Here is a 21608-nt window from a genome sequence, read left to right on the forward strand (position 1 = left end):
GTGGATTTGCGCCCCCTAACCCTAACCCCCAGATGTTGCGCCCGGTGCGGCCGGCCCCCCCTGCACCCCCCACGCTACGCCACTGCTGGCGGGTGGCTTTGAATGGAGACCCCGGCTGCAAAGCTGCAGCTGCCGCAGCTTGGGATCTCGTTCTGCCCAAAGGAGCTGAAAAGGTTTTTAAATAGCTGCAGCAAGTTATACATAGTAAGAGCGAGCGAGGGGTGGAAAAACGGATGCTGTATCTTTAACCCACAACGGCTGGAGCAGATTTTGTTCTGAGCTAGTTAACAATGGAAACTTTTTTTTTAAGTGTTTCCCTCCATCGGTCCTGCCAAGCACCAGAGAGAGAGAAAAAAAATGAAAAGAAACTTGTTCCGCTGAGTTCAACCCCAGACAGGCTCACAACTTCCTTCCTGCTTTCCGACCCCCTCCCCTCCCTACTCTCTCCCTCCTTCTCTCTCTCTCCCGCACATTCAACAAACGTTGAAGAAGCAGCCAATGACAAGGGCGGTGTTGCAAAAGTCGAGCGCTGAGCACGGCGGCAGATCGGCCAACAAAACAAAAGTTCTCGATTCTGCCGACCGAACCATTCACTCGCTCTTTTGCAGCTCGGCTGCGGGGAGAGAGAGGAGGGGCAGTGAACGGACGCCGGAAAAAGCTGCGATCTGACTGTTGGAAATAATTTCTGGGGTGTTTGGAAGTCTGCGCGCCTTGATGCTAGGAGATGTGAACTAAAGGTGCAACAGCCTATCTGCGGAACAGGTAAGGCCAACCTCTCCTATTTCGCTCTGTGCATACCGCCACCCCCCAGCTCGGCCGAGGGGATCGCTCCTTTCGCAGACCCTGTAGGAGCAGAAGAGATTTTTAGGCTGGGTGCGCGGGCGGGCAACGGCGCACACATTTCACAATGGCTATTTCTCAAGAGGTTGCCGAACTGCGCTCTGCTCAACTGGCAATGGGGCTCCGAGTCCTTGCAGGTTCCTTTGGCAGGGGGACAAGCTACCTTTTGGGGGCAAGATCCGCTTGGAGTACAAAACCCCCAAAAGTCCTGCGGAGACTTCCAGAGAAGCGAATTGTATCCGTTACGATGAGAGGCGGTTCAGCCGACGGAGTTAAATCTGCGATGGGGGTGGAGGGCGTTGCGATGCTGATCTGCAGTTACTCACCTTTGTTTGTTTGTTTGTTTGGGCAGACATCGCCAACATTTGTTTGCCCTGTGTAGCGTGACGGTAAGGCATCCATCACGGGGTTTAGACTGCGCATAAACACACATGGCCACGTCCAGCATGTTTACCCAATATCTAATGCACATCGCCTCCTTTCCTCTCCTTCGGCATTTGGACGCACTCAGAGTTTCCATAAAAGGGAGCTGTAATTTTAATGAGCCGTTCAGGTAGCACAGAGAGCCAGCTAGTACGCCACGGTTGACTCCTGCCCCCCCCCCCCCATAGATGCAATACTGGAGAAAAGTGTGCCTTGTACTTAACCGAGTCACCAAAGGTATTTGCAGTACTGCTTGTACAAAAACAGTGTATGCAAGAATTCTGCAAAGTAAGGTATATGTAAACACAGAGATGCACAGGGAGTCCCCACAGGGGTGCATTCAGGTCCACAGCTGTGGGTTTTGTTTTGCTATACAAGCGTTGTTTTACACGGAGCTGCTCGGAAATGTGGAATTGCAAGAAAAGTGCTTAAAAGCAGAATTGCAAATATGCATACATTATGTATAAAAGCAGAGCCACAAGGCATGTCATTTGCGGTGTTCTGAGAAGCCATAGGCAACAAGGGGAGGGGGAGAGGTAGCATATGTGCATAGCAATGTCAAGAAAAAAACAGGGAACATAAGCATAGCCTTGATCCAGAGGGTTACACAATCCTAAGAACAAACTCATGCTAATATGTGTAGCTATGCACAGTGGATTTAGTAAAGTAATTAACTGTGCTCACAAAAGTCGTGCTGCTAATACTAAACATGGCGCTCGGCTTTAGGAGTCCATATCTAGTTTAGTTGTGATATTTGGGGGACTTGAACAAGCCACTTTTAACCTTAGAAATCTTGTAGCAAAAACATGGGCTTTGCCTTCCTTGCGAGGGTGGAGTTAGAATGCAAGGAATCATAAGTGGGGGGAGTGCTCTGGCAGAAAGGTCCAGCTTGTGAGATTTCCTTTGGCATCTGGCTGGCCATCATGAGAACAGAATGCTGGACTAAGTGGGCGTTTGACTGATCCTTCAGGGCCCTTCTTATGTCATTATGACTTGCAGTTACAGAGTGTTAAAAAACAGTGTGAACACTTAAAATTCAGCAGCCAGGTTGCTCACTGGGACAAGATGGTTTAAGCTAGCGGTTTTCAACCAGGGTGCTATGGAATCCAGCAGTGCCTTGAATGACGTTCAGGGGTGCCGTGGGCAACACTGGCCTCTGTCCCTCTTTCCTTCCTTCTCTCCTTGATGCCTTCTTGCATCTCTGCCTCCCAAAGACTTGTACAGCTGTTGGTTGCAGCAGCCCTGGCTACAAGCTCCACAGGCAAATTGGTGCCTCTGGGGCTCGTCAGGGAGTGCTGGTTGCCGGGAGCTGAGATGGCCTCAGAGTAAGCAAGCAAGCAGCCAAGCCAGCCAGCCCTTCAGCCCTTTCTGTTGGGAATGGACAGACAAGTCCTAGGCCCCTGTGTGGCAGTGTGAGGAGGCATCTCTCTTTGGGGTGGGGCAGCTCAGAGACCAGGGGCAGCAGCAGCGACTGCGCAGAGGACTCCCAAGGAAAGGAGGCTAAGTGAACACACCACAAGGGAGGGTATTCGATAAAGGGTGAGAGGCCGCCAGCTCTGCAAACAAGGGGTGACATAATCTGGCTCCTGAGCCCCACAAGGGTGCCGCAGAAAGAACATAGTTGGTCAAGGGAGCCGTGGACTCAAAAAAGTTGAAAATCTCTGGTTTAAACATATAACACCAAAAGTGGTCCAGTTGCACTGGCTGACTATTAGTTTCTAGGTCCAATTCAAAGTGCTGGCTTTGACCTACAAATCCTTAAATGGCTCAGGACTTCGATATGTTTAGAGCCACCTCTTCACATATGAACTGATCCGGACCCTGCTATCATCATATGAGGCCCTTCTTTGTGTGCTTCCTCTGTGACAGGTCTGGAGGGTGGCCACACAAGAATAGGCCTTTTCTGTGGTGGCTTACCACTTGTGGTATGCTCTCCTCAATAGGCCTTCCTGGTGCCTGCGTTACATATATTTAAGTGCCAGGCAAAAACATTTCTCTTTTCTTAGGCCTTTGGTTAATTGAACAATCTATGGTCTTTTAAACTGGGGAGGGAAGTACTGTATTGTTTTTGTTTGTTATTATGGTGTGTATTTCTCTGTTTTATATTTTAATCCGCCCTGTGTTCCTTGAATGAAGGGCAGTGTAGAAATTCAATTAATTAATTAATTAATTAATTAATAACAATCATAATATTGTTGCAATTTCCAGAGTTTTGTGGCACTTGAAATGAACAAATTTATTGTGGGTTTTGGGGAAGAGTCCACGTAATCAGTTACGTAAAGTGTTGCTCTTGGGACTAAACTAGACAAGGCAAAGGAGATCTATGAATAGGAACTCCTACATTATTTTTTAAATGCTATTAATAGCTGTGGGGTGGGGGAAAGGAATTCCGATCTGGACCTCAGTGATGAGTGAGAGGATGTGAGCCCTTTCGCCTGTGCAATTTTCCTGATTAAAACTGCTTCTCCAGCTGTTATTAGCACCATGTGGCAAAGCATACAGGTATTGGTGAGGAACTGGGAAAACAATTCAAAGGGATAGGATTAAATATTATTCTATCATCATAATTCAGCTTATATTTGCCCATGGCTGCTTTTTAAAACCATGGCCAATCGAGTTCATAGTTCTCTCTAGGTTGTGCCTTCAGAGGGTGGAAATATACAGTGCCTACCAAGGCTAACACTTTCATGCATTTGATGCAGGGCACTTGAACCACTAAAGGTTGTGCCACAATAAATGTGTTGATCTTTAAGGTGATACAAGACTCACTGTTGATAACATTAACTCTTGACTATTTACAGGGTGGGACATATATGTTCAGGGACCAGAAGCCTATAGTGTAACACCACACAGGGATAAGATGTTCTTTTTACTGATAACCACTAGCATCATAATAATCTTCAAAGGTTTGCACTGAAAGATGAGAGAAATTCCACCATCTTAATGATTCTTTAGCCGCTTTGTTTTTAAATACAAAAGGAAGTGCATCAAGGAGTAACTATTCTGCTTTAGATTATCTTGAACAGGCATCACAAAAATTGGTGCACTCAGCAACACTGCCCTAGAATACTTTAATTGCATGTGCTTATTGCAATATATAGGCATCAGTAATAATAGTCACATCTTTTCCTTTAATGTAGGGATAGAGGCATTTGGCCAAGTGGCACTGGTATGGGATTCTGGTAACTGCATTTGCAGCCAAACCCTATGCATATTTACTAAGGAGTGATTCCCATGAAATTCAGTGGGGTTTATTCTCAGAAAAGTGTGTAAGACTAGATTCCATCCATGAAGTAACTTCACTCAGGTTTCAGCATGCTGTCCAGCATCTCACAAATTCAGAATAGTAAACTACTGAGCAAAGCTATGTAGCAATTACAAATGTGCTTAGGTGCAGTGGTGCATAGTAGCATGGTTTGATAACTGCTCATCTGAAATTTGTGTCTTATGAGACCTTGTAAGTAGACAGATGCAAAAACCAAATGCTTATTCATGCAGCCAGGCACATAAAATTGCCTCTTAGAAGTTTTATTTACAGTTAAGCAGCCTACAAATTTTGTAAAATAAATAAATGGTCAGCTGAATTCACAGAGGTAGTCACAATGTAAAAGACATTAAATGCACACAATAAAGGTCTGCATCACACAACTTAGCATTGCTGAATCGGGACTAGAGCAAACCATACAGATGCGTAAAAGACTTAAAAGCTGTAAGTGTTTCTATGCCCAAAGATTTAGTGGCATTATAAGTTACAAACACAACAGTACACCCATACATAATAATATATGCACCTGTACCAACTCTGGTATAGGAGGAAGTAACTGCGTATTGTGTGACCCTATGCATATTTAGTCATAAATAAATCCCAGTAAATTCAGTTGGTGCTTATTCTCACAAAAGTTCCTAAGACTGCAATCTTGGGTAGGTCATTTATACATGAAGTAACTCTGCCTAGGTTTCAGCAAGTTGCCCACAAATTCAAAGCATACGCCAAGGTATATAGCAACTGACAGTGTGCACAGGTACAGTGTAAGGTAGTACGGTATAAAATAAAGGAATGGTGTGAAGTAGGATAGCTCACATCCAAAGAGACATGTCAGTAGCTCTCCTTCCCTCAGTCTTGTCATGCTTTTTGTCTTTACAGTTCAATTTTCCACTTCAAGTAGGCCTTCACACGATTAGCCCCATGGCCATGAGCAGCTGCCCCCAATCAAGTAAATAATAAAAAATGCTTAACTAACTGACCAATTGTGTCACAGGTAGCTTGGTCCCCCCCCCTCCTAACATAAATCCTGACTACGTCCATGATTAGGCCCATTAGATTTGTGAGTCTCTTGGCATCCCCACCACAGTCTCTCAGTCCTACATCTAGGGCTGCCCATTACACATTCCCCCACAACTTTTGCCTCCAAGTCTAAGACTTTTATTTGCCCAAACTTTAATGTCAGAGTTAAGATCTGGGAGCTAATAAGGAGATTTGCCCGTGGCTCCCCACTGTGCCCCAATCTTTTTGATCTCTTCCAATAGCATCCTCCCTGGACTGCCCTGCTGGGGGGGTTGTTTTTTTAATTTTTTATTATGTATTTTGTGATTTTATATCTTGATTTTATTCTGTGTACTGCCTGGTCCAGAGGCACTCGTGTCCGCAGATCTCACTTCTCAATATGCCTGTGACTGCTTACTTTAGGGAAAGTTACTCATCCAGCCGATATAAGTGCTTCCTTTCCTTTACATTCTATTCCATTCCATTATTTATACTGTATATCCCCGAGGCTGTGCCATGGCACTGAAATCAGACGGGCTATGATTTTGGACTAGTATGGTCTCCGTAGGTACGGTTTAATATTGGGTTTAATGGATGAAATGCTGGATTTGACCACAGTACGGTATGTTCAGGGGTTTCCCCTCTCCGCCTTACATTAAATACAGTGTCATTAAACACTGAGGCGGTGGGTGGTTAATAATGGGTCTGTTGTTCGCCGCTGAGGGTTTTTGGTTTTTCCCCCAGCCGGATTTGAAATAAGGTTCCGCTTGATATCTCCGCTGTCTGTGGAAAGGCACATTAAATTGAGCTCTGGTTTGCCGTGCGGGCATTTAAACGCTCTCCATAGTTTAAGAGGAGAGTCTGAGCCGTAGCTACTCCCTCATGCCGCCAGCCCGGCCCATGATCCGCGAGCTTCGCCGCCATTGGCCGAGCCGCGCACGTCGCGGCCAATCAGCGCGCGCGGCTAAAGACGCCTCGGTTTTCCCGCGCTCACTGTCCCTCTTCTCTTTCCCTCTCTCCTCAGTTGTTTATGGAGCGGCGGGCCGGGGCCAGCACACCGCCTCTGCGCTTCTTCGGCTGCTCCCTGGGCGATGCTGCAGCCGCCACTACTACTGCCGCCGCCACCGCCGGCCCTGAGAGGACGTGGGCTGCTCGGCAGAGGCTGACCTGGGAGGAGGAGAAGGTGGCGGAGGAGGAGGAGGAGGAAGAAGAAGCGGACCCTTTACTATGGCCGTGTCCTGCTATACGCTCAACAGCCTAGTGGTCATGAGGAGCGGCGAGGAAGACGAGGAGAAGGGCGGCTGCGGAGGCGGCAGGAGCAAGACGCCGCCCGTCACGCGCAGGCAGGTGCTGCCTGCTCTGGTCCCGGGAACCGAGAGGCACAGCAGCTACTGCCCGCTGCCCGGGCGCTCCAGCGCTCCTGCTGCCGCCACTCCAGCTTTCCTGTTCCCGCCGGCGGAGCCGCTGCTGCTGCAGGCAGGGGGCGAGGAGGAGGCTGCGCCCCGCGGGCCCCGCCGCCGGCTTAGCAGCCCCAGCTGGGCGAGCCCCCCTGGCCGCTCGCCTTCGCCCGGCTTGGAAGAGGCGCGCAGGACGGCGCGGCTCCTGCAGCGGCAGAACGTGCAAGTGACTCAGAAAGTGGGGCTCTTCGAGGCGCACATCCAGGCGCAGAGCTCCGCGGGCGCCTTCCTCCTCAAGAGTCCCGGCGCGGGCAGGAGGAGGAGGTCGCCTTCGCCCATCCCGTCTCGGGGCGCGCAAGTGCTTGGACGCGCGCCGGAGGCGGGGTCGGAGCGGCGGCAGGAGGAGGAGGAGGCGACCGTCGAGGGGCCGGAGAGCCCCCTGGCCCGGCTAGAGAACACGGCGAGGACGCCGGAGCAGCAGGCGGAGAAGAGAGAGACGGATTCTCCGGTTGCGCAAGGCGCGATGGAGACGGAGAACGGGCCCCTTCTTAGAGCACAGCGCCCGGAGGAGAAGGAGGAGATGGGCGGCGGGAGAACTGGAGCGCAGGAGTCCAAAGAGTTGGAGAGCAAGTCGCCTCCGGCGCGCGTCTCCGAGGGGAGGGAGAAAGGGGACCCCTCGCCAAAGGCGCACCCTCGGGGCGCGATGGACAGGGCGAATGGGGCTTCCAGGACGCAGGAGGAGAGGAGGCCGGGGTCCGGTGGGGGGCAGGACTCGGAGAAGAGAAGCGGCTCCTCTGAATGTCAGGACTCCAGAGACGTGGTGAGCGCGAGGAGATGTCAAGGGGCGACGGGGAACGGGAGGCAGCTCCTGGAAGACGATGCGCGGCGTTCCCGGGGGCCGCCCAAGGTGAGCGGGTCCTCCAAGGCTCCAGATTTCTTAGAAGGCGCGCAGGGGAGGAGCGGCTTTCGTGGAGGGCAGGGCTCCGACGCGACGGAGAAGCCCCTTGGAGAGCCGCTCCCGGCAGGAGACCCGCCTTGTGTTGCCAAGACTGACGGCGAGGAGGGTAGCAGCAGGAGCTGCTTGCTAGTTGTGGAGTGCTCGGCGAAGAAGCTGCTGCCGGCACCCGAGCCCTCCCCAGACATTATGGCTGAAGCTAACGGAGCTGGGCTGCAAGAGCAGCAGCATCCTGGGGGGCAGCAGCCTCTGCCTGGGACCTCGGCAGCCCTAGAGCAGCAGGAGCAGGGAAAGCCCCTGATGGAAGCTGAGAGTTGCTGCGGAGGAGGAAGCAGCATCCCTGCTGTCATAGTGACTGACCTGGGTGCTCAGGAGGAGGAAGAGGCAGGAGGAAGCCCCCGAAAGAACATGCCTGTCAGGAAGTTGTCTTCCTCCTCAGCCTCTTCCACAGGCTTTTCCTCATCCTGGGAAGAGTCTGAGGAAGACATCTCCAGCGATCCCGAGAGATCCTTGGACCAGAGCCCAGCCTTCCTGCAAACCCTGGATAAACCAAGAGTGGTAAGTTCTGAGCAAAGCAAGTGTCAGACAATAAGAGAGATTACCAGCAGGTTTCTCAATAGCTTGCCTCTGCAGGTGATGGGCGTCTCCTCTGCCCTTTTCGGAAGGGAATCCTCTTAAAGAGGAATAAGTTGTTCACTCACTTTTCGATCTGTTTCTGTTCTGGTGCTTATGATCGCTTTACTTTTACTTTTGCCTTCCCTTAATATTTCGTGTGTTTGGCTTATTCCATCAAGTTTCATTCTGCTAAGAGTGAAATGAGATAACCCACATCTTCATGCTAAGAAGTCACACAACTGATGTTTCCATTAGGTGTGTTCATCATTATGTTGTGCGGGAAATCTGGAAAATGGAAACAGAGTTTGGTGGGGGAAAGGAACCAGAACAGGGTGGTAACACCTCATCTTGAGGGTACATCCATAGGTGCCAGAGGGCAATGGGCACCAGGGCTTCTTGCGGTATGACAGAGACCACCATGCACTCAGAGTGGTTTGATTTAAACAAAGGTGATTTAAATTGTTTGAATTGTTAAGGAAAAAGAACAAATTAAAATGATTGATTTAAATGCAGTTTCTTATTTTGAAATTCCTGTAAATTTGCACAGGCATGCTTACTAACTGGTTACTATGATAATTTAAATGTATTAGCTTTTAATTAAATAGAGCCATTATGTATAGCTGAGTCAGGAGACACATTTCTCTCTGGCACTCTCTTTACACATTCAAGAATATTAAACAACATCTCTTACTTGATGGCTAAGTAAGAGTATATTTATTTGGAAGGAAGCCCCACTGAAGAAAGTGGAACTTTTGAAAAAATATTGCACAGAATTTCACTTTGAAGTATTGAGACCATAAGGGCTATTATCTATTGAGCAAAATAGTGTTTATTAATGTGATTGAGAGAAATGTCCATGGCATTTGGTTAGTAGGCTCATAAATATTCATAACATGAAAACTGAACATATTGCAGAACTCAGGAAGTTGAAGGGTTTAATTAGGAGTACATGATCACCCATATGGGCTCTGTGGATGATCCTGGCAGTATACAAGATGGCATCTTTTGGATCCTAGTACTAGTGACGGCTTGCTAGACTCTGGGTCCAGGAGGAAATCAGCAATAATAAATTCAATACATGCTTCCCTTGTGTCATTTATAATGCTTAGCATTATAACTGAAATAGTTTCACCCAGTGTTATTTTTTTACACAAACCTTTCATTAACTCTGTTTGATAGATGGCCTTAATTAGGTTTTAAGATATTTTAAGATACTTTGACATGTTTGTTTATATAGGAGAGACAACTATAATTAATTACTTCTGAAATAAAAAAACTCCCTATTGTTTGAATTTTCAAAAATAGGATTTTCATTTAAAAAGACACACGCACCTTCCATTTAAATCTCCCCAGCACACACAGGACACTTACTTCAGTATGATCAAATTAGTTTCATATGAATCCCACAACAGTGATTGCAGTTGTTGACGGGAAACGGGGTGTTGGTGGGGATGCATTTTTTTGCACCCGTCCTGATGGTTTTCAGATTCTTGTGGGCCTCTGAGTCCAAGTGTCCAGCTGCCCATAATTGAATTCCATATGGATTTCCAATCTAAGATGAGGGCAGAAAGTCATCTCACAGTGGGAAAAATAGTTCAGGGCATTTGTTAGAGCTGAGAGAGCTTCAGCTGTTAACACTTGTCCCAGATGATTAGGAAAAAATCATTATTTGTCATCTTCTTAAAAAGCCAAACTTGCTAGCTTGCCAGACTCTTCTGTTTCATTGCTAAGACCCCTTCAGCTGTTATTAATCAGGAATGCTTCATGCTTTTATTCTCAAGTAAAAGACAAAGCAAGTACCATGCTCCCTCTGTCTGACTTAGCTGTTTGCACAGAAGTCATAGCCACTCATAACCTGAAAATTGTTTGACTATAAAAGAAGTTCCATACAGACTTCAAGAAGTATCTGAAAGGGAGAAAATAATGTTTTTGACACATTTACCTAACCGAACTAATGTCTTCATCTTCAAATGTGTTCAAGGGCAACATCCACAAGCTTAGCAAATATATGGTGGTCTGTTGATTATAAGGATTCTATTACAATATTTTAGCAAACCTATCATTTAACTATATTAAATCATGTTGTTGTTGTTTAGTCGTGTCCGACTCTTCGTGACCCCATGGACCAGAGCACGCCAGGCACTTCTGTCTTCATATTAAATCATACTTGTGTCCATCTTTATAGACATGCATAAGATGAGCAGGTTGTTCATAAATCATTATTATTATTGTTGTTGTTGTTGTTATTATTTAAACTTAGTAGTTGCTTGTCACCCAAACAGTCCCCAAGTGAATTACATTTTAAAAAAAACATTGTTGTTGTTGTTTAGTCGTTTAGTCGTGTCCGACTCTTCGTGACCCCATGGACCAGAGCACGCCAAAAAACACATAAATACATTATATCATAGAAAAGGTGGGAGAATCATATAACACATTCATATTCCATACAACATTTTGGAAAAAGGAAAAAACTAAAACCACTCACTTCCCATAACAGTGATGGAAAACATTGGCAACACCTTAACAATAAACCAAAAAATACTCCCATCCACCAGCATAAAAAAATTAAAGCTCAACATGGACACCCCCCTCCGTAGTCCAAAAATCATTCATGTCAACATTGTGATTTTTAAATCTACCCACTGTACCCAGAATTCTAGGGTCAAGGCCAGCTGCTGTATGTCAGTGCAGGGTGGGTCCTCCAGGAATGGTCTTCATCAAGTTTCTTGATCATTGTCAATTGAGGCTCAGGTGGCCCCTGTGGCTAGAAGTGCCTTTTATCAGCACTGACAGGTACATTACCTGTGGCCATTCCTGAACAGGGATAACCTGACTACTGTAGTTCATGCATTGGTAACCTCAAGACTGGACTATTGGCAGTGTGCTCCATATGGTGCTGCCCTTGGTAGCCTCTGCTGGTCCAGAAGCTTCAAGTAGTGCAGAATGCTGCGGCTAGTCTAGTGACAGGCATACACGATACCAATGTTAAAAGGCCCATACTACTTTCCCATCCACTACGGAGCCAGGTTCAAGATTCTACTACTAGTGTACAAAGCCCTGAATAACTTTTACGCAGGATACCTTAAGGATTACGTCACCCTTCACACCCCAAGTCAATCGCTGAGATCGTTGGGGAGAGCAGTGTTAATGGTTTCCTATGGGTCAGAAGCATGAGTCGTATAAATGAGCAATTTGGCCTTCAGTGTTGTGGAAATCCCTCCTACAAGAAGTTAGACAGGGAACGTCTCTGCTGAGTTTCATATACCTAGCCAAGATTTTTATTTCAAGAGGCCATTGCACCCTGAATGCTTCTTAGATGTTTTTCTTTGTTTTAAAAAAGATTTTAGATTTTTAACTTCCGGTAGTTTAAGTTATGCTTTAAATTTTGTATGTTGTATATTTTATTGTTGTAAGCCACTTTGGGACCTAGATGGTGAAAAAGCGGGATATAGTTTCTTAGATAAAAGAGATATAAACTGTATCAGTGGAAAATAGCTTAGTGTTGGTGTGTTGCAAAGGAGCAAATGGCAATAATTGTTAGGCTTATGACCTCCTAGGTTAAAGACCAACAACTGTATTGTGGTGCAAGATTTCATGGGCTAAAGCCCACTTCGTTAGAGCAGACTTCAGTATGTGACAGCTCATAACAAAATATGTTTGTTAATTATTAAGGGGCCACAATACTTGTTTTTGTTGCAACTAATTTTACTGTAATTTACCTCTTAGCTTAGCTGCAGTTGTTGGGTAGTAAATTACCTAATATGTGCTTATTGTAAAATATGAATACATGCTGTGTGAGATTTCTCCAAATATTGAGGAAAGATTCCCCTGAACCCCCTTGATCTTGTCAAGTGTTGGGATAATTTCAGAAATGCATTGTGGCACAATAACTTTTGTGTGTGGGAATTTGTGGTTATAGCAGCATTAAGGTGTTCATCTCTCTTCCTTTTTTCATGCTTTAATTATTGGCCCAGCCACATTGTGCAAGACTGGCTGATTATCTGATATTTTTCTGATAAACAACAAAGACTAACTGCCAGTACTTGAACAACAGCAAGAAGAAGGCTATCTTTTTACCAGTGTCAGAAGGTAGGATTTCTCACCCTTATATTCTGGGCAAGGCAAGGACATAAGGAAGATTAGTCTAGTAGAATGGTAAAGGTAAAGGACCCCTGACAGTTAAGTCCAGTCGCAGACACTCTGGGGTTGCGGTGCTCATCTCGCTTTACAGGCTGAGGGAGCTGGTGTTTGTCCGCAGACAGTTTTTCCAGGTCATGTGGCTAGCGTGACTAAGCCACTTCTGGCGCAACGGAACACCGAAACCAGAGCAGCACATGGAAACACCATTTGCCTTCCCGCCGGAGCGGTACCTGTTTATCTACTTGCACTTTTTGGCGTGCTTTCAAACTGCTAGGTTGGCAGGAGCTGGGACAGAGCAACAGGAGCTCACCCTGTCACAGGTATTCGAACCCCCAACCTTCTGATTGGCAAGTCCAAGAGGCTCAGTGGTTTAGACCACAGAGCCACCGCATCCTTATTAGTCTCGTACCTTGACTATTTTGTCCTTAGAGTGGGACCCCCCCCCTTTATGGTGCATGGGATGGCAGAGAGATTGTTGGTAAGGAGACACTGGGCAGGGGCAAGTTAACACTAGGAAGTAAGCTGGTTTGCAGGGTTCCTTTGTTCAAGAACAAGGTTTCACTAGATTAATCCAACTCATCTATCATCCTCTTCAGCTTCCTGATTAGTCAAAAGAGCAGCAGGACTCATTCATGAAATAAAGAATTCATGGGCATCTTGACCTTGCCCCTGCCCATTGAAAATGTATAAGGGAGTGAGTATCTGAATACAGGTAACTTGCAACTTAAGCACGTTTAACGTGTTATTTCAGTTGTACATGGTTCACGGCTAGCCAGTTGAAATCACAGAAATCGAATGTATGGAAGGTGAAGAGCTTAAAAGTTCTCTTTGTTCAGGGTTTTCTTGGCCTGGAAAGAGCTTTTAATAAGCTCTCTGCCTTACTTGGGCTGCTGCTGGTAAGACCCATTCAATGTGCCAGCTCCGAAAGGTAGGACTGCTCATGTGGAGACAGTTTTGTGTCCTCCAGGGGGTGGTTTGAGTATACACATTTTTGCGTATATGCAGCACCCTGAGAGCATAACCCCCGCATATGAGGCAAGTTACCTGTATGTGCAAATGCAATCCTGTGGGCCTCTCCCGTGACAGTCGGAATGCAAGTGTGGGCATATATTTATTGGCATATGCATGTACACATACACACACACACTTTATGAGCTCTCTTAATGTTAGATTTTGTTGAAGTGAGTACAACAGGAGAGAAATCATAAAATCTGACTGCAAGCCAAACTGACAATATATGACAAAATGGATATTGAGCATACAGCTCTGTATACAATTGACAGCAAACGATGTTTCAGTAGTTCAAACCTGGCAGCCCAAATGCAGCCTATTAATTCCATGTAATCCTGCTACCTTGAATGACCAAACTGACCCCAACCTTACAATATATTCTGCCCCCTCCAGGGACCTTGTGCATTCCCAATAGTTCTGAAGTTGCAAACATGTCTTATTTGCGTTTGTGTTATTTCCAAAGGGAACATACATATATTTAATACAGCACTTCTGTCCTGAAAGGGCCTTTATGTAACTTGAAACCTTACCATCACGGTCTGCTTGTAATCTAGTTAAAGTATCTGCTTCAACTAACTTCGTGCATCTTGATCCTGAAAGGTTGAAGACATGGCAGCATGAACAACATTCGCAAAGCAGCAACCTATTTTTTATCAGTTTCCGGCTTGTGGCTCGGAAGTTTGTTGCCAGCCTTTTAACAACTCTTTTGTCAAAATGTGTTTATATTTTATTTTATTCTGTGAGATCTTTTAGTCTACTAAAACTTTGGAAATCACACTGCTCTCCATTCTAACCCTGGAGGAAAATTTGTTTGTTATTCTACTTTGGGCTAGGCTACTACCTACACAGGAGAGGTGGTGATATGCATTAGGAAAATACCTTTCTGGGATGTACACTTAAGTGCTCAGTCAACAGAAGGCTCGCTCTGACCTTTTTCTAAGGCCGTACACTGCCTGATTAAGGAACCTTTCAGGAACATCCGGTTGTCTATACTAACTCCTGGATGTTCTCTGTGGGGAAGACCTTGTGTTGACATTTCAACACACTATCACCTAAAGCTATTTTGTTTTCCACAGCACCAAGTGTCTTAGCTAGGCAAGTATCTCGGATAAAAGGCGATGTATGGTTGATCTCCCTGCCCCCAACTTTAGCTTGATATCCTCAAGCCCTGAAGAAGATGCCATTTTTGCTGCTGTACTGTGAGAGACAATACATGATTAAATCAGTCTAGTATTTCGTAGCCACCTCTGAAGTTGTTCAGCCCAACCCTACTCGTATACAAACTGGTATGCAGCTCCTACGTTACTGTCTGCATAACAGTCCTGTAGCGTCGACTGTAGTTATTCTCATTTTGTTGAAATGGAGAAGAAGGCACAGAAGGCTGTCTTATGCTGAATCAGTCCATTGGCCCTTCAAGTTTAGCATTGTCTACACTGGCTGGCAGTGACTTTCCACAGGGTTTCAGACAGGGGATATTCCTGACCCCTCCTTGGAGATGCAAAGGATTTAACCTGGGGCTATTTGCATGAAAGGGAAACCTGTTGAGTTCAAATGTTTGTGTTGCACACCGCTTTGTTTCAATAGGGAAGCAGTCTAGAGATCTAAAAGTGGGTGGAAGGATACACAAACGGCAATCCAGCATTGTGGAAAGTCACAGAGTCATCTTGTTGTGGAAACTTGAAATACGCTCCAAAGCACATAAGCATAGGAAAGGGCATGTTGTAACAGTTATTCCAAAGGAAGAGGAGGCGAATCAGAGTGATGAGCTTGACATCTTTGACAGGCTTGGCTGCTTATACCGTCTGGCCAGAGTGTGGGGCTTTACTAAATCTGTGTTTTGCAAGTTGGAGAGGAATATATTCAGCTCCAAAAGGATGGAGGACAGAGTGATCCATCAGTGGTGTTGCTTAGTGCAATTGTCTGGAGGAAGCCCTTGAGGCTGACTACATGGTGTACCTGTCATGCATGAGTCATCATAAATGTGTTCTAATATTATAATGTTGTATGCCCAGGCATGGAGAACCCTTTTAGAGCCAAAGGCCCCATTACTCCTCTGGAACACTGTCAGGGTTACATTCCAGAACCACAAAGAATCAACAGAGAGAGACAGAATCGCACATGTTAACCCTTTACTCCACCCAGCCTTTCCACCCTGCTCAGCTGTCTCTGGAGCAGGCACTTCCAAATACCTCGAACTATCAATTGTACCACATTAGTTGCCAACACTGGAAGTTAATTCCTATTATGTGGTGCTTTATGAATATCTGTTCCATCTTTTCTAGGTATTGTAGGAAAGCTCACTTCTATTTCATTGCTATAAGACCTGATCGGATTGTTATTGTTTCTTTAGCTTTTTGCATTTCTGCTGCTTTTTGCCTTGTAGCATTGAATCCAGTTCTCATCCCCTTACTGCTTAGATGTTTTAAGTTGTATAGAGGCTGCCACGTTGTAGGCAAGCATTATATGGAGTAGGGCTCGGACAACAATGCAGATTTATGGTGATGAAGGTAATAGGTTTTTTATTTAGTTAGCATGTATGTTTTTTACCTTGCTCGTCAGCTGAAAAGCTTGCAGATCAATAAAAAGAAAACAAGATCATCCCTGGCCTTGGAGTTACGATTTAAAAGGCGTGACACAAAAAGAACAAGGGGTTCAGAGGGAGGAAAAAGCAAACTGAGTCACTAGTTCTGAAGTTCTAAGGATGACTAATTTAGATGGAAACAGTTCAGGTAGTCTGATGGAACGACTATTGCTAGGTGATAGATGAGGGAGAAAAAGAACCAAAGGCAGCTGGTGACTCAGCAGAGCCGATGAAAAATCTCTGCTTCTCACCCCTCCCTCTTCTGCAGCCTGATGGAATGGCTGTTAGGGAGCAGGCATTACATATACAAGGTACTAAGTTGTATTTGGTGTATTGTAAGCATTCCTGGGCACTAGAAGTTGGGGTTCACCCTATAAAGTCGATTGCCTGTAGGTTCAGGACAGAGAAGTACTTTTTCTGCATAGCACATGGTTAGACAAATGATGGAACTCCCTGGCACAAGATATGTTGATGAAGTGCAGCTTAGAGCAAGCAGTAGGCAAGGAGAATAGGCCTATCTATCTATCCATCCATAAAGATAAAGGTAAAGGTACCCCTGCCCGTACGGGCCAGTCGTGTCCGACTCTAGGGTTGTGCGCTCATCTCACTTAAGAGGCCGGGAGCCAGCGCTGTCCGGAGACACTTCCGGGTCACGTGGCCAGTGTGACGAAGCTGCTCTGGCGAGCCAGCACCAGCGCAGCACACGGAAACGCCGTTTACCTTCCCGCTATAAAGCGATACCTATTTATCTACTTGCACTTAGGGGTGCTTTCGAACTGCTAGGTGGGCAGGAGCTGGGACCGAAAGACGGGAGCTCACCCCGCCGCGGGGATTCGAACCCACAGCGCCACCCGCGTCCCAAGTTTTACCCACAGCGCCACCCGCGTCCCAAGTTGGGGTTCACCCTATAAAGTTGATTGCCTGTAGGTTCAGGACAGAGAAGTACTTTTTCTACATAGCACATGGTTAGACAAATGATGGAACTCCCTGGCACAAGATATGTTGATGTAGTGTAGCTTAGAGCAAGCAGTAGGCAAGGAGAATAGGCCTATCTATCTATCCATCCATAGCTGTTGCCTATTACAGCTAAGGGCGAAGTCTCTCATGTTCAGAGGCTGTGCATATCTGAGCACAGGGTGTCCAGGAGAAGCAGAGAATGACCATCCCTTTAATGCCCTGCTTACAACCCTGCAGAAGTATCTTCCTAGGCTATGTTGGAGACAGAATGCTGGACTATATGAGCCCTTGGTCTTACCCAGCAAGGCAGTTCTTGTGTTCCTATCCCACGCAAAATGGAATTTGCAGAATGTAGTGTCCCTCTGAGAATATCAGCTTTCATTTTTTTTGGGGGGGGGGAGAGAGCAACATTTTCACTTCACACAGCTGCAGCATTTGATAAGGTATGGACACTGTCTGCTGAAGGCTTATGGCATGTCTAAAGCTATTAATATAGCCGAAAACAGTGCACAAGGAATTCTTACAAAACAGTGAAAGAGGTAGTGTGCTTCAGGGAAAGTTTTCCGTTGAATGAGAACAATTATAGATATCATGGCCCTTCTATGAAAAACTTTCCCTGAGGCACACTGCCTCTTTCACTGTTTTTGCAAGTATTCCTTGTGCACTGTTTTCGGCTACATTAGTAGCTTTAGACATGCCATAAGCCTTCAGCAGACAGTGTCCATACCTTATCAAATACTACAGCTGTGTGAAGTGAAAAATTTGCTCTCTCTTTTTTTCCCTTCCAAAAATGAAAACTTATTTATTTTTGAAGACCAGGACTTTTTTTTTCCGGCCGGCACTGGCTGGAACTCAGTTCCAGAACCTCTTAGGTGGGCACAATTGCCATTCTTAAGAGAACGAGGGAGGCGTTCATGGTGAGTTCCTGCACCTCTTTTTTCCGGAAAAATAGCACGGATGATGATGATAATTTATATCCTACCTTTCCCTTCCCCCTAACAATATAACATTCTAATGGTAACTTTGTAAAATCAATTTGAAAAATGCAACAAAACAGCAATGACAAGATTATCAAAACAAAAATGGACAGTGCATCATATTATAAATTAAGACACTGGAGTTGGCATAATACCATGAAGCTAATTAAAGGGGCCATCTTAAGATTCAGTTATTTTTACAGATCAACTGTCGAATAATGAGGAACATTTCAGTTTGGATTAAAATTCTCACACCTGGGACTTTTATTCCCAAGACTTCTGCTTATAGTTGTTCTCTGGAGTCTATCCATGTCAACCAGACATATCCTCAAGTCATTAATAAGCTGCATTCTAAATAGCATATGATACGAAATGCCCTTTATTTTTTCCCTGTGGTGCTACTTGGTTTCATTGGTGTTGGCATGGCAATATTATCACTTAACCCATATACAGGTCCTATCCTTCTTAGAGGATTGGAATTCATTTGGCACATAGAAGTACCGGTAGTTTAAAGCAGACATTGGAATAAAAATCTATGCTCCAAGATTTGGTATCGTGAACTTCCTTCAGCTTTCATGCGAGAGCAATAAATACAAATTCTGTATTTGGCAAAGAGTTTTGAATGCTTGGGTAGCTTGCTTTTTTTTGAAGAGCAGAATACCGCTGGCCTTTGCTAATTTTTGTAATTTGTTTGCCTGACACTTTCCAGCCAGAGGAAAGTGCCACCAAAATCATTTGGAGTTGCTCCTGCCCTGGAACAGGTCAGTCCTTGATGGTTGTGCAATACTTTATTGTGGCCCAAAATGTAAGATAATTGCTACAGCACTTTAATCCTCCATTGTCACTCATTGCTAGCAGATTCCTGCTATGAAAGCTTTATTGGGGCTCCGTATCTGTGGCTTCCAGAGCATCCCAGCAGCTGGGGAATGTGGAACTATTTGCTAGGCATTCAAAACACTTCATGAAAGTGAAGGCCTTCTTGCTGGAAGTCTCATGTGATATGCAAGCTGCTGTTAAGATTTACTGTTCCAGCATCTCCTTTGCTAAGTGCAGATAACTGTGAAAGGCTTTTAGCACTCATGTGCAACAATCAATAATGGCAACCTGAACAGGGACCGCAAGTCTGCATGCACCACCTGCAGTGTCTCTGGGAGAGCTGGCTATTCCCCACTTCACTCCTGATCTACCTGGGCTGAGTAGCAAAGGCTTAAGGGGGATTCAAAGTGTATTCAGCTAAACACATTTAGAAGGCTCCTCATGATCAGGACCCCTGATAACTTAGTGAGGGATCCTGCATGGAGCACACAGGAATATTGGGGTGGGGCTTGGATGCTCAGCCCCCAAACTCTTCTTCAAGTTGCCATTTGGTTTCAGACATCTGCGTCTCCACATACAATGCAAGGGATCCTAAGATCGCTGCCTGCTTTTAAGTGCAAGCCTCTATTAACATTAGCAAAACAGCATGACTGTTTGGGAAGCCAGTGTATAAGAGTGTGTAATGTTTGCTAGCTATTGAAAGCGAAAGCTTATTCATTCCTTTGACTGGCACTGACTGTGAAATAAAGTTGAAGTGAGCTTTGTTTATATATGACACGTTGTAGCCAAGTGCAAGTCAGACCCTTTGCTTCTGTTTTTCCTGTTCTATGCAGCCAAAAAGCCAACACACACACCCGCCATTAATTTGCCATATTTTTTAAAAAATCATTTTTTCTCTGGGTGCAATTGTATTTGGGTAATGAGAAGTGAGAGAAACTCTGTTTTGGGAGATATGTCTTGTGAAAGAGTAATGCTAGAACTGAGATTATCCCAGACACTCTTGGGTGACTGGGACTGTGTGTTCTTGGTCCAGTTCAGCAGGAGCTTTCAGGATCAGGAAACGGCGATAGTGATTGTGGCACAGATGGGGTAAAGGTACAGGGACCCCTGACCATTAGGTCCAGTCGTGGCCGACTGTGGGGTTGCGGTGCTCATCTCACTTTATTGGCCGAGGGAGCCGGCGTACAGCTTCCGGGTCATGTGGCCAGCATGACTAAGCCGCTTCTGGCGAACCAGAGCAGTGCACGGAAACGCCGTTTACCTTCCCACCACAGCAGTACCTATTTATCTACTTGCACTGGCGTGCTTTCGAACTGCTAGGTTGGCAGGAGCAGGGAACGAGCAAAGGAAGCTCACCCCGTTGCGGGGATTCGAACCACCGACTTTCTAATCGGCAAGTCCTAGGCTCTGTGGTTTAACCCACAGCGCCACCCATGTCCCTTCACAGATGGGGTAGTTTCATATTATTTACCATAGGTTGGGTGCAGACCAGGTTTCTTGAAATTAATGAATCCTAAATGTTTTATTTAGGGTATCCTAAACAATATGGAGCTTAGTATATGTTGCCTTCTGGGCCTAGGGAAGCTGAGCTTGGGGTCAGGGACCTGGCTTCCAGATAAGGATTTGAAAGCCTTTTTCATGCAAGTTTGGGAGAATGGTGGAGTAGGCGGTCATAGCAGTCTAGATCATATGGGGGGAGATACCAGAATAAAAATAGGAGAAAAAATGGATTTGCCCACCAGAATTGGGTTAGAGGACATATCCAGAATATCTCCTTGAAGACTTTGGAGGGAAGGTTCAGAAAAGGGATCGGCAGGAGGTTGGGTAGAAGCAAGAGTGAAACATGGATTGTATCTGCATGTCTGTATATGCTTGTGCGTTTACTGATGCAATTTTCCAGCCTGAGCATTCAAATCAATGCACACAGAAATATTTTAAAATAACATAAAATTCCATTATAATAGCAGACTGCTAGAACCACTTAACAGCAAAGTAAAAGGACGGTTGTCAGCAAAAAAAAAAAAAAAAAAAAAAAGGTTCAGAAATTCCCAAAGAGTAAATCAACAGTTACCATTAAAGGTTTTAGAGAATAAAAGTGCACTGAGCTGCTGATGAAAGCTGTGCGAAAGGAATTCTAGTTGCAAAAGGTTCCAGAGGGAGGGAACCACAGCCAAAAAAGCTGTTCATGAGTCAGGTGCTGCCCATTTAACTCTGAAATCATAAGAAAATGCTGAGGATAAGCAACCAACAGCATCTTTTTCTCTTGGCTGTTCGGTTTGAAGACAGCCAATGCTAGACAGGAGGTTGCCAACCTTTTTAAGCCTGTGTAGGGCATTTGGATTGTTGTGTGAGCATCTCCTTTAGCCACTTATTTTTAACATATCTTTATATAGTACCATCAGTGTACATTGCTCTGTACACAATTCAGATAAGGAATTCTATCCCGAAGAGTGTACAGTCTAAAACAATGGAAAAAGCTTAACTTCCCTGGATCAAACGCCCTAACCCTGAATGACACACACACACACACACACACACACACACACACACACAGAGTGGATGCAAACAGTTTGCTTTTCCAAGAGATCTGCTTCCAGTAGAAAGAGAGAGTTATTCAGTACACCCCCCCTTC

At 45.5% G+C, this 21608-nt stretch overlaps 1 protein-coding gene across 1 annotated transcript in view; it reads left to right on the plus strand.

Moving 5' to 3' along the window:
• Positions 1-433: 433 nt before the first annotated feature.
• ITPKB (inositol-trisphosphate 3-kinase B) overlaps positions 434-21608 on the plus strand; it is an 83549-nt gene continuing 62374 nt past the window's right edge. The window contains exons 1-2 of the mRNA XM_081000130.1: positions 434-762; positions 6552-8437. Of these exons, the coding sequence (XP_080856256.1) occupies positions 6755-8437 (1683 nt within the window). The 5' untranslated portion in view covers positions 434-762; positions 6552-6754. The remainder of the gene's footprint in view (positions 763-6551; positions 8438-21608) is intronic.

This window comes from Podarcis pityusensis, assembly GCF_964106645.2.
Source record: "Podarcis pityusensis genome assembly, chromosome: 3".
In the NCBI taxonomy this organism is placed as follows: domain Eukaryota; kingdom Metazoa; phylum Chordata; class Lepidosauria; order Squamata; family Lacertidae; genus Podarcis; species Podarcis pityusensis.